At 41.9% G+C, this 13,582-nt stretch overlaps 1 protein-coding gene across 2 annotated transcripts in view; it reads right to left on the reverse strand.

The window, feature by feature from the left end:
* LOC128639087 (upstream stimulatory factor 2) overlaps window positions 1-13,582 on the reverse strand; it is a 279,033-nt gene that overhangs the window by 90,228 nt on the left and 175,223 nt on the right. For both annotated transcript variants that reach the window (XM_053691237.1, XM_053691236.1), the window contains exon 7: window positions 10,392-10,450. In XM_053691237.1, the coding sequence (XP_053547212.1) occupies window positions 10,392-10,450 (59 nt within the window). The remainder of the gene's footprint in view (window positions 1-10,391; window positions 10,451-13,582) is intronic.

Genomic DNA, 13,582 nt, shown 5'->3' on the forward strand with positions numbered 1-13,582 from the left:
AGCAGCTCTGCTGGGTGAATCCTCTTGCACTTCCTGTAGGGGAGGAGATAATATCCCAGAAGTAATGATGACCCGTGGACTGACCACACTTAACAGGAGAAATAAGGAATATGAATAATTGTGCTTTATACAAAAAAATCATAACCACCACAAAAAGGGTGGGCCTCATGGACTCTTGCTAATATGAAAGAAATGAATTTATCAGGTAAGTTCTTTACATAAATTATGTTTTCTTTCATGTAATTAGCAAGAGTCCATGAGCTAGTGACGTATGGGATAATGACTACCCAAGATGTGGATCTTTCCACGCAAGAGTCACTAGAGAGGGAGGGATAAAATAAAGACAGCTAATTCCGCTGAAAAATAATCCACACCCAAAATAAAGTTTAAATTTTATAATGAAAAAAACTGAAAACATAAGCAGAAGATTCAAACTGAAACAGCTGCCTGAAGTACTTTTCTACCAAAAACAGCTTCAGAAGAAGAAAACACATCAAAATGGTAGAATTTAGTAAAAGTATGCAAAGAAGACCAAGTTGCTGCTTTGCAAATCTGATCAACCGAAGCTTCATTCCTAAACGCCCAGGAAGTAGAAACTGACCTAGTAGAATGAGCTGTAATCCTTTGAGGCGGAGTTTTACCCGACTCGACATAAGCATGATGAATTAAAGATTTCAACCAAGATGCCAAAGAAATGGCAGAGGCCTTCTGACCTTTCCTAGAACCGGAAAAGATAACAAATAGACTAGAAGTCTTTCGGAAATTCTTAGTAGCTTTAACATAATATTTCAAAGCTCTAACTACATCCAAAGAATGCAATGATTTCTCCTTAGAATTCTTAGGATTAGGACATAATGAAGGAACCACAATTTCTCTACTAATGTTGTTGGAATTCACAACCTTAGGTAAAAATTCAAAAGAAGTTCGCAACACCGCCTTATCCTGATGAAAAATCAGAAAAGGAGACTCACAAGAAAGAGCAGATAATTCAGAAACTCTTCTGGCAGAAGAGATGGCCAAAAGGAACAAAACTTTCCAAGAAAGTAATTTAATGTCCAATGAATGCATAGGTTCAAATGGAGGAGCTTGAAGAGCCCCCAGAACCAAATTCAAACTCCAAGGAGGAGAAATTGACTTAATGACAGGTTTTATACAAACCAAAGCTTGTACAAAACAATGAATATCAGGAAGATTAGCAATCTTTCTGTGAAAAAGAACAGAAAGAGCAGATTTGTCCTTTCAAAGAACTTGCAGACAAACCTTTATCCAAACCATCCTGAAGAAACTGTAAAATTCTCGGAATTCTAAAAGAATGCCAGGAAAAATGATGAGAAAGACACCAAGAAATATAAGTCTTCCAGACACTATAATATATCTCCCTAGATACAGATTTACGAGCCTGTAACATAGTATTAATCACAGAGTCAGAGAAACCTCTTTGACTAAGAATCAAGCGTTCAATCTCCATACCTTTAAATTTAAGGATTTGAGATCCTGATGGAAAAAAGGACCTTGCGACAGAAGGTCTGGTCTTAACGGAAGAGTCCACGGTTGGCAAGAGGCCATCCGGACAAGATCCGCATACCAAAACCTGTGAGGCCATGCTGGAGCTACAAGCAGAACAAACGAGCATTCCTTCAGAATCTTGGAGATCACTCTTGGAAGAAGAACTAGAGGCGGAAAGATATAAGCAGGATGATACTTCCAAGGAAGTGACAATGCATCCACTGCTTCCGCTTGAGGATCCCTGGATCTGGACAGATACCTGGGAAGTTTCTTGTTTAGATGAGAGGCCATCAGATCTATTTCTGGAAGTCCCCACATTTGGACAATCTGAAGAAATACCTCTGGGTGAAGAGACCATTCGCCCGGATGCAACGTTTGGCGACTGAGATAATCCGCTTCCTAATTGTCTATACCTGGGATATGAACCGCAGAAACTAGACAGGAGCTGGATTCCGCCCAAACCAGAATTCGAGATACTTCTTTCATAGCCAGAGGGCTGTGAGTCCCTCCTTGATGATTGATGTATGCCACAGATGTGACATTGTCTGTCTGAAAACAAATGAACGATTCTCTCTTTAGAAGAGGCCAAGACTGAAGAGCTCTGAAAATTGCACGGAGTTCCAAAATATTGATCGGTAATCTCACCTCCTGAGATTCCCAATCCCTTGTGCCGTCAGAGACCCCACACAGCTACCCAACCTGTAAGACTTGCATCTGTTGAGATTACAGTCCAGGTCGGAAGAACAAAAGAAGCCCCCTGAACTAAACGATGGTGATCTGTCCACCACGTCAGAGAGTGTCGTACAATCGGTTTTAAAGATATTAATTGAGATATCTTTGTGTAATCCCTGCACCACTGGTTCAGCATACAGAGCTGAAGAGGTCGCATGTGAAAACGAGCAAAGGGGATCGCGTCCGATGCAGCAGTCATAAGACCTAGAATTTCCATGCATAAGGCTACCGAAGGGAATGATTGTGACTGAAGGTTTCGACAAGCTGATATCAATTTTAGACGTCTCTTGTCTGTCAAAGATAGAGTCATGGACACTGAATCTATCTGGAAACCCAAAAAGGTTACCCTTGTCTGAGGAATCAATGAACTTTTTAGTAAATTGATCCTCCAACCATGATCTTGAAGAAACAACACAAGTCGATTCGTATGAGATTCTGCTAAATGTGAAGACTGAGCAAGTACCAAGATATCGTCCAAATAAGGAAATACCACAATACCCTGTTCTCTGATTACAGACAGAAGGGCACCGAGAACCTTTGTAAAAATTCTTGGAGCTGTTGCTAGGCCAAACGGCAGAGCCACAAACTGGTAATGCTTGAGGAACGAGAATCTCAGAAACTGATAGTGATCTGGATGAATCGGAATATGCAGATATGCATCCTGTAAAACATAATTTATGCTTACCTGATAAATTCCTTTCTTCTGTTGTGTGATCAGTCCACGGGTCATCATTACTTCTGGGATATAACTCCTCCCCAACAGGAAATGCAAGAGGATTCACCCAGCAGAGCTGATATAGCTCCTCCCCTCTACGTCAGTCCCAGTCATTCGACCAAGAATCAACGAGAAAGGAGTAACCAAGGGTGAAGTGGTGACTGGAGTATAATTTAAAAGATATTTACCTGCCTTAAAAACAGGGCGGGCCGTGGACTGATCACACAACAGAAGAAAGGAATTTATCAGGTAAGCATAAATTATGTTTTCTTCTGTTATGTGTGATCAGTCCACGGGTCATCATTACTTCTGGGATACCAATACCAAAGCAAAAGTACACGGATGACGGGAGGGATAGGCAGGCTCATTATACAGAAGGAACCACTGCCTGAAGAACCTTTCTCCCAAAAATAGCCTCCGAAGAAGCAAAAGTGTCAAATTTGTAAAATTTGGAAAAAGTATGAAGCGAAGACCAAGTTGCAGCCTTGCAAATCTGTTCAACAGAGGCCTCATTCTTAAAGGCCCAAGTGGAAGCCACAGCTCTAGTGGAATGAGCTGTAATTCTTTCAGGAGGCTGCTGTCCAGCAGTCTCATAGGCTAAACGTATTATGTTACGAAGCCAAAAAGAGAGAGAGGTAGCAGAAGCTTTTTGACCTCTCCTCTGTCCAGAATAAACGACAAACAGGGAAGAAGTTTGACGAAACTCTTTAGTTGCCTGCAAGTAGAACTTGAGGGCACGAACTACATCCAGATTGTGTAGAAGACGTTCCTTCTTTGAAGAAGGATTTGGACACAAGGATGGAACAACAATCTCTTGATTGATATTCCTGTTAGTAACTACCTTAGGTAAGAACCCAGGTTTAGTACGCAGAACTACCTTGTCTGAGTGAAAAATCAGATAAGGAGAATCACAATGTAATGCTGATAACTCAGAGACTCTTCGAGCCGAGGAAATAGCCATTAAAAACAGAACTTTCCAAGATAACAATTTTATATCAATGGAATGAAGGGGTTCAAACGGAACCCCCTGTAAAACGTTAAGAACTAAGTTTAAACTCCATGGTGGAGCAACAGCTTTAAACACAGGCTTGATCCTAGCTAAAGCCTGACAAAAGGCCTGGACGTCTGGATTTTCTGACAGACGCCTGTGTAACAAGATGGACAGAGCTGAAATCTGTCCCTTTAATGAACTAGCCGATAAACCCTTTTCTAAGCCCTCTTGTAGAAAGGACAAGATCCTAGAGATCCTAACCTTACTCCAGGAGTAACGTTTGGATTCACACCAGTATAGGTATTTACGCCATATTTTATGGTATATCTTTCTGGTAACAGGCTTCCTAGCCTGTATCAGGGTATCAATAACCGACTCAGAAAAACCACGTTTTGATAAAATCAAGCGTTCAATTTCCAAGCAGTCAGTTTCAGAGAAGTTAGATTTTGATGTTTGAACGGACCCTGTATCAGAAGGTCCTGTCTTAGAGGTAGAGACCAAGGTGGACAGGATGACATGTCCACTAGATCTGCATACCAAGTCCTGCGTGGCCATGCAGGTGCTATTAGAATCACTGATGCTCTCTCCTGTTTGATTTTGGCAATCAATCGAGGAAGCAGCGGGAAGGGTGGAAACACATAAGCCATCCCGAAGTTCCAAGGTGCTGTCAAGGCATCTATCAGAACCGCACCCGGATCCCTGGATCTGGACCCGTAGTGAGGAAGTTTGGCGTTCTGGCGAGACGCCATGAGATCTATCTCTGGTTTGCCCCAACGTCGAAGTATTTGGGCAAAGACCTCCGGATGAAGTTCCCACTCCCCCGGATGAAAAGTCTGGCGACTCAAGAAATCCGCCTCCCAGTTCTCCACTCCCGGGATGTGGATTGCTGACAGGTGGCAAGAGTGAGACTCTGCCCATCGAATTATCTTTGATACTTCCATCATTGCTAGGGAGCTTTTTGTCCCTCCCTGATGGTTGATGTAAGCTACAGTCGTGATATTGTCCGACTGAAACCTGATGAACCCCCGAGTCGTTAATTGGGGCCAAGCCAGAAGGGCATTGAGAACTGCTCTCAATTCCAGAATGTTTATTGGAAGGAGACTCTCCTCCTGATTCCATAATCCCTGAGCCTTCAGAGAATTCCAGACAGCGCCCCAACCTAGTAGGCTGGCGTCTGTTGTTACAATTGTCCAGTCTGGCCTGCTGAATGGCATCCCCCTGGACAGGTGTGGCCGATGAAGCCACCATAGAAGAGAATTTCTGGTCTCTTGATTCAGATTCAGAGTAGGGGACAAATCTGAGTAATCCCCATTCCACTGACTTAGCATGCATAATTGCAGCGGTCTGAGGTGTAGGCGTGCAAAAGGTACTATGTCCATTGCCGCTACCATTAAGCCGATCACCTCCATGCATTGAGCTACTGACGGGTGTTGAATGGAATGAAGGACACGGCATGCATCTTGAAGTTTTGTTAACCTGTCCTCTGTCAGGTAAATCTTCATTTCTACAGAATCTATAAGAGTCCCCAAGAATGGAACTCTTGTGAGAGGAAAAAGAGAACTCTTCTTTTCGTTCACTTTCCATCCATGCGACCTTAGAAATGCCAGAACTAACTCTGTATGAGACTTGGCAGTTTGAAAGCTTGAAGCCTGTATTAGAATGTCGTCTAGATACGGAGCTACCGAAATCCCTCGCGGTCTTAGTACCGCCAGGAGGGCACCTAGAATCTTTGTGAAGATTCTTGGGGCCGTAGCCAATCCGAATGGAAGAGCTACAAACTGGTAGTGCCTGTCTAGGAAGGCAAACCGTAGATACCGGTGATGATCTTTGTGGATCGGTATGTGAAGGTAAGCATCTTTTAAATCCACTGTGGTCATGTACTGACCCTTTTGGATCATGGGCAAGATTGTCCGAATAGTTTCCATTTTGAACGATGGAACTCTTAGGAATTTGTTTAGAATCTTTAAATCTAAGATTGGTCTGAAGGTTCCCTCTTTTTTGGGAACCACAAACAGGTTTGAGTAGAACCCTTGTCCTTGTTCCGACCGCGGAACCGGATGGATCACTCCCATTAATAACAGATCTTGTACACAGCGTAGAAACGCTTCCTTCTTTATCTGGTTTGTTGACAATCTTGACAGATGAAATCTCCCTCTTGGTGGAGATAATTTGAAGTCTAGAAGGTATCCCTGAGATATGATCTCTAGCGCCCAGGGATCCTGAACATCTCTTGCCCAGGCCTGGGCGAAGAGAGAAAGTCTGCCCCCCACTAGATCCGGTCCCGGATCGGGGGCTCTCGGTTCATGCTGTCTTTGGGGCAGCAGCAGGTTTCCTGGCTTGTTTGCCCTTGTTCCAGGACTGGTTGGGCTTCCAGCCTTGCCTGTAACGAGCAACAGCTCCTTCCTGTTTTGGTGCAGTGGAGGTTGATGCTGCTCCTGTTTTGAAATTCCGAAAGGGACGAAAATTAGACTGTCTAGCCTTAGCTTTGGCTTTGTCTTGAGGTAGGGCGTGGCCCTTACCTCCTGTAATGTCAGCGATAATTTCTTTCAAACCGGGCCCAAATAAGGACTGCCCCTTGAAAGGTATATTAAGTAATTTGGACTTAGAAGTAACATCAGCTGACCAGGATTTTAGCCACAGTGCCCTACGTGCCTGTATGGCGAATCCTGAGTTCTTAGCCGTAAGTTTGGTTAAATGTACTACGGCCTCCGAAATGAATGAATTAGCTAGTTTAAGGACTCTAAGCCTGTCCATAATGTCGTCTAGCGTATATGAACTAAGGTTCTCTTCCAGAGACTCAATCCAAAATGCTGCCGCAGCCGTAATCGGCGCGATACATGCAAGGGGTTGCAAAATAAAACCTTGTTGAACAAACATTTTCTTAAGGTAACCCTCCAATTTTTTATCCATTGGATCTGAAAAGGCACAGCTATCCTCCACCGGGATAGTGGTACGCTTAGCTAGAGTAGAAACTGCTCCCTCCACCTTAGGGACCGTTTGCCATAAGTCCCGAGTGGTGGCGTCTATTGGAAACATCTTTCTAAATATTGGAGGGGGTGAGAACGGCACCCCGGGTCTATCCCACTCCTTAGTAACAATTTCAGTTAATCTCTTAGGTATAGGAAAAACGTCAGTACTCGCCGGTACCGCAAAGTATTTATCCAACCTACATAGTTTCTCTGGTATTGCAACGGTGTTACAATCATTGAGAGCTGCTAAGACCTCCCCTAGTAATACACGGAGGTTCTCCAATTTAAATTTAAAATTTGAAATATCTGAATCCAATCTGTTTGGATCAGAACCGTCACCCACAGAATGAAGCTCTCCGTCCTCATGCTCTGCAAGCTGTGACGCAGTATCAGACATGGCCCTAGTATTGTCAGCGCACTCTGTTCTCACCCCAGAGTGATCACGCTTGCCTCTTAGCTCAGGTAATTTAGACAAAACTTCAGTCATAACAGTAGCCATATCTTGTAATGTTATCTGCAATGGCCGCCCAGATGTACTAGGCGCCATAATATCACGCACCTCCCGGGCGGGAGATGCAGGTACTGCCGCGTGAGGCGAGTTAGTCGGCATAACTCTCCCCTCGCAGATTGGTGAAATTTGTTCACATTGTACAGATTGACTTTTATTTAAAGTAGCATCAATACAGTTAGTACATAAATTTCTATTGGGCTCCACCTTGGCATTGGAACAAATGACACAGATATCCTCTGAGTCAGACATGTTTAACACACTAGCAATAACTTGCAACCTGGTTATAATCTTTTTTAGCAAAAACGTACTGTGCCTCAAAGAGGTACTTAAACGATTAAATGATTAAATGACAGTTGAGATAAAAAACTGAGAACAGTTATAGCATGAACTTTAAAACAACACAACTTTTAGCAAAGGTTTTGTTCCCATTAGTAAGATAACATAACTAAATTTGACATAAAAATTATTGAGTAACGTCTTTATCCACAGTCAATATAAAAAATTCTCACAGCTCTGCTGAGAGAATGTACCTCCCTTCAAGAAGTTTGAAGACCCCTGAGATCTGTCAGAGATGAACCGGATCATGCAGGAAAAATAATAGCTGACTGGAAATTTTTGATGCGTAGCAAAGAGCGCCAAAAACGGCCCCTCCCTCTCACACACAGCAGTGAAGAGAAACGAAACTGTCACAATTCAAAATAAACTACTGCCAAGTGGAAAATAAAGCCCAAACATTTATTTACTCAGTACCTCAGCAGTGTAAACGATTCTACATTCCAGCAAAAACGTTTAACATGATATAATACTTATTAAAAAGATTAGTGACCTTTAACAAAGTAGTTCCGGTGAAGTACCATTCCCAGAATACTGAAGTGTATACATACATGTCATTATAACGGTATAGCAGGATTTTCTCATCAATTCCATTCAGAAAATAAAAACTGCTACATACCTCAATGCAGATTCATCTGCCCCTGTCCCCTGATCTGAAGCTTTTACCTCCCTCAGATGGCCGAGAACAGCAATATGATCTTAACTACTCCGGTTAAAATCATAGTAAAAAACTCTGGCAGATTCTTCCTCAAACTCTGCCAGAGAAGTAATAACACGCTCCGGTGCTATTATAAAATAACAAACTTTTGATTGAAGTCATAAAAACTAAGTATAATCACCATAGTCCTCTCACACATCCTATCTAGTCGTTGGGTGCAAGAGAATGACTGGGACTGACGTAGAGGGGAGGAGCTATATCAGCTCTGCTGGGTGAATCCTCTTGCATTTCCTGTTGGGGAGGAGTTATATCCCAGAAGTAATGATGACCCGTGGACTGATCACACATAACAGAAGAAATCTATTGTAGACATATAATGCCCTTGCTGAACAAAAGGCAGGATAGTCCTTACAGTTACCATTTTGAATGTTGGTATCCTTACATAACGATTCAATATTTTTAGATCCAGAACTGGTCTGAAGGAATTCTCCTTCTTTGGTACAATGAAGAGATTTGAATAAAACCCCAGCCCCTGTTCCAGAACTGGAACAATTACTCCAGCCAACTCTAGATCTGAAACACATTTCAGAAATGCTTGAGCCTTCGCTGGATTTACTGGGACACGGGGAAGAAAAAATCTCTTTGCAGGAGGCCTTATCTTGAAGCCAATTCTGTACCCTTCTGAAGCAATATTCTGAATCCAAAGATTGTGAACGGAATTGATCCAAATTCCTTTGAAAAAACGTAATCTGCCCCCTACCAGCTGAGCTGGAATGAGGGCCGCACCTTCATGTGGATTTAGGAGCTGGTTTTGATTTTCTAAAAGGCTTGGATTTATTCCAGACTGGAGATGGTTTCCAAACTGATACCGCTCCTGAGGATGAAGGATCAGGCTTTTGTTCCTTGTTGTGACGAAAGGAACGAAAACGATTATTAGACCTAAATTTACCTTTAGATTTTTTATCCTGTGGTAAAAAAGTTCCTTTCCCTCCAGTAACAGTTGAGATAATAGAATCCAACTGAGAACCAAATAATTTATTACCCTGGAAAGAAAGGGAAAGCAGAGTAGACTTAGAAGACATATCAGCATTCCAAGTTTTAAGCCATAAAGCTCTTCTAGCTAAAATAGCTAGAGACATATACCCCACCTCCATAGGAGGCAAAGTTTGTAAAACTGATTTGTGGGTGTGGTGAGGGGTGTATTTGTAGGCATTTTGAGGTTTGGGAAACTTTGCCCCTCCTGGTAGGAATGTATATCCCATACGTCACTAGCTCATGGACTCTTGCTAATTAAATGAAAGAAACATGGTTATATTAATATACTTTTTACCTCTGTGATTACCTTTAATCTAAGCATCTTCTGACTGACCCTGATCACATAACGATCTATTGACTTGCATTTAAGCCAATTAGTGCTGTGTTGTTAGAATCGACTGGTGTCAGCACAACGTTCTCTATATGACTCACATGATCTAGCTTCCTCTGATGTGAAAAGCATATACAAAAGCATGTGATCATGGTGCTGTCTTTAGGGACTTAGAAACAGGCAGAAATTTAAATGTTTAAAGGTTATAAAGTATGTTAATATAACCATGTTTTTGTGCAAAGCTGGGGAATGGGTAGTTAAGGCATTATCTATCTTTTTAAACAATAACAATTTTTGTATTGACTGTTCCTTTAATCTTGTGGTGGAGAATACTATTAGTGACATCGCCTCCCTATATGCATCTTCTTTATATACACCATTTATCTGGTTTACTTCAGTCTGGCATACTTTGGTAATCTTAGACACATTATAGTCCATAACATTTTTAACACTTTATCCTACTACTGAGAGCAACCCTTGAGGAGTGGATCTCATTACATGTCTCATCCTGAAGTACTAAGTAATTCTCCTATGCACAATAAGGCTAACATAGCTGAACCTTGGTAGTGATAAGCATTTGCAAAACAAAATTAAATCAGACAAAACTTACCTTCATTGTGCTGTGCTCTGCGTCTTTCATCCCGAGGGGTTCTGTTTCCATCCATTTTACTTAATATAGAAAATTAAAAAAAGAATGGAATTATGTATAAACAAGATTTATGATTACTTGCACAAGATACAACTAATAACAGCTTCCATAATTTTATAGCGTGTGTAAACCTGTTATAAAATAATACATCAACTTCTTCACACTCCAGTAAGACCATATCAATGTTTGTGTGTACATTATTTTTTTTTAAATATAACAAGCATGCTGATGGTAAATCATAAACTTTCAAAAACGCTAGGATTAATTACCAGTTATAAAATAGTATGCAGAAAGTGCCTTTATTTTGAAGCAACGTCATTAAAAGAAATTATTTTTGCGGTGGGCGGCAGGGGGTGCTTAGTTTAGGAGTAAGGTTGCGGCAAAGTAAAGGTACTTTCTGCATACTTTCTTTCTTTTTTATATAAAACATTGTGACTGAAGGTTCATTCAATTTATAGCACTGGTAAATCATACAGTTTTTTGAAACGTTAGGATTTACCATCATTTTAAGCCTGAGATATGCCTATAAATACCTCTTCATTTCCTATTTGTCTACTTCAAGACTAGCTAAACAAGAACTGATATGGACAGAAAGAGTTGACCCTGAAAGACTGATATGCACAGGCCAGGGAAGACTGTAAAGAAATACACTTACTGGTAAGAATAAATCTGCATTTTTTCCCCCACAGTTTAATACCTAAATCACTGAGGAAAAGATGGGTAGAAAATGTTTGCCTAGGTATATGGAGGCGCAGTCTTAAAAACCTTTTTAGCAATGCTACTTGAACTATTGCAAACATATTGCACTCGTAGATAATGTGAGATATGCAAGGAAATGCAGGTGGCAGCCTTGTTACTAAGCTACTGAGGAACAATTATATAAAGCAGGCCCACCCAAGTGAAAACCACCTACAGCAAAACAGAAAGGGAAGCCCCATATGTAAGAGAAACAGATAAAGCAGGACTCCGACCAAAGAGAGCCTAGTTCAGAAATGTGACCAAAGCCAACTGGTCTTCATAAGACGAACCTGGATAATTAAAAGGTGATTCAACAGAGGAATACTTAAAAGGGAAATAAAAACAAAAATCACACGATTCGGAAAAAACAAACAATTTTAAACAACTTTCCAATATACTTCTATTTTCTTTTTTTCTTCTTTTTTTTGTTATCCTCCCCAAGGCAGAACACTGTGTGATCTCATCGCAGAAACTGTGCTATGTCTGCAGAAAGACCGGCTGTGGCAGTAAAAAAAAATAAAAAAATTGCCTGCATTTTTAATTTCTACCTGCAGGTGTCACTGTTAAGTTCTCAGTGTAAACATTTACTACGCTTCTCTCTTCAATTTCCTCCCCCTTCCTGAAATTCAGTGCGGTACAGGGGAACAGTACATTGCAGAAAAGGTAAGTCAGGGCTTAAATTTATTCTAGGAGCAAACCAATAAACTTAGGAGCCATATTTAGTTTTTTTTTAATAGTGTGTGTGTGCAATTTTTAACCACGCCCACTATTACATCACCTACGACGTACAGGAGTGCTCCGCTGCGGCCACATGCGGGTAAGGGGCGTGGCAGTGATGCCTGTCCCGTTATCTGCAGTACCCCAGTCCCGTGGCTTGCTTCCAGCGGCTGGTTGGGTGCAGAGCTGCGGGGGTCACCAGGCTAACGGGGCGTGAGGGGACACTAACGGTACCGCAGAAAGAAGTTGCAGCGCCAGGCGAGAAAGGCAAGACTTCACTGTCCGCCGCCCGTTGCTCTATTACTGTTTGCGCTCGGCACCAAGCTGGGGAACAAGCTCTTCTACATCTCCTTCTTCCCCTTCTGGATATGGACAACATGTGTAGTGAGGAGCTGCACATTACAACCCACAGTAGCGACTGCAGGGCAGCAGTGCTGGTATATTATTTTGTAGGCCTTCCTGCAGCCGCTACTGTGGGCTGTAATGTGTAGCTTCTCACAATATATGTTTTTATTGTGCCTAATGATTCTACTAAGCGGCAGCACTGGGAAGAGGGAAAGATGATCGGCATTAGATTTATATTCTCACTATATATAAATCATATAGCGCTATTGTAGCATCCGATTTATATTCTCACTATATATAAATCATAGCGCGCTATTGTAGCATCCGATTTATATTCTCACCGCTTAGTAGAATCATTAGGCACAATAAAAACATGTGTAGTGAGGAGCTGCACATTACAACCCATAACAGCGACTGCAGGGCTGGTATATTATTCTGTAGGCCTTCCCGCAGCCACTACTGTGGGCTGTAATTTGTAGCTCCTCACAACATATGTTTTTATTGTGTCTAATGATTCTACTAAGCGGTAGCACTGGGAAGAGGGAAAGATGGTGGGCAGTGGAAATTAAATTATCAGGTAAGCATAATTTAGGTTTTCCATCTTAATGAGAGTCCACCGCTTCATTCATTACTTGTGGGAAACAAATACCCAAGCTCTAGAGGACACTGAATGAAAAAATTGGGAGGGCAAAGGGAGGCAGACCCTAAACTGAGGGCACCACAGCCTGCAAAACCTTTCTCCCAAAAGCTGCTTCCGCCGAAGCAAAGACATTACATTTGTAAAATTTAGCAAAAGTATGCAAGGAGGACCAAGTAGCCGCTTTACAAATCTGCTCCATAGAGGCCTCATTCTTAAAGGCCCATGAAGAAGCAACAGCCCTAGTTGAGTGAGCCGTAATCCTCTGAGGAGGCTTAAGTCCCGCTGTCTCATAGGCCAAGCGAATAATGCTCCTCAAACAAAAAGACAGCGAAGTGGATGAGGCCCTCTGCCCCTTGCGCTTCCCCGAATACACCACAAATAAAGACATCTGAATTCCTTTGTTGCCTGAAGATAGAACTACAAGGCTCGAACAACATGCATATTATGAAGTAACCTCTCCTTAGAAGAAGAAGGGTTAGGACACAAGGAAGGAACTACTATTTCCTGATTGATGTAACGATTCAACACAACCTTGGGAAGAAATCCCAACCCAGTGCGAAGAACAGCCTTATCTGCGTGAAAAATCAGATAAGGAGGCTCACATTGCAAGGCCACCAACTCAGAGACACTGTGTGCCGAACAATAGCCAATAGAAAAAGAACCTTCCAAGACATATTCTTAATGTCAAGAGAATGCATAGGCTCAAGCGGAG

Source organism: Bombina bombina, chromosome 8, assembly GCF_027579735.1.
Source record: "Bombina bombina isolate aBomBom1 chromosome 8, aBomBom1.pri, whole genome shotgun sequence".
NCBI classification, from domain to species: Eukaryota; Metazoa; Chordata; class Amphibia; order Anura; family Bombinatoridae; genus Bombina; species Bombina bombina.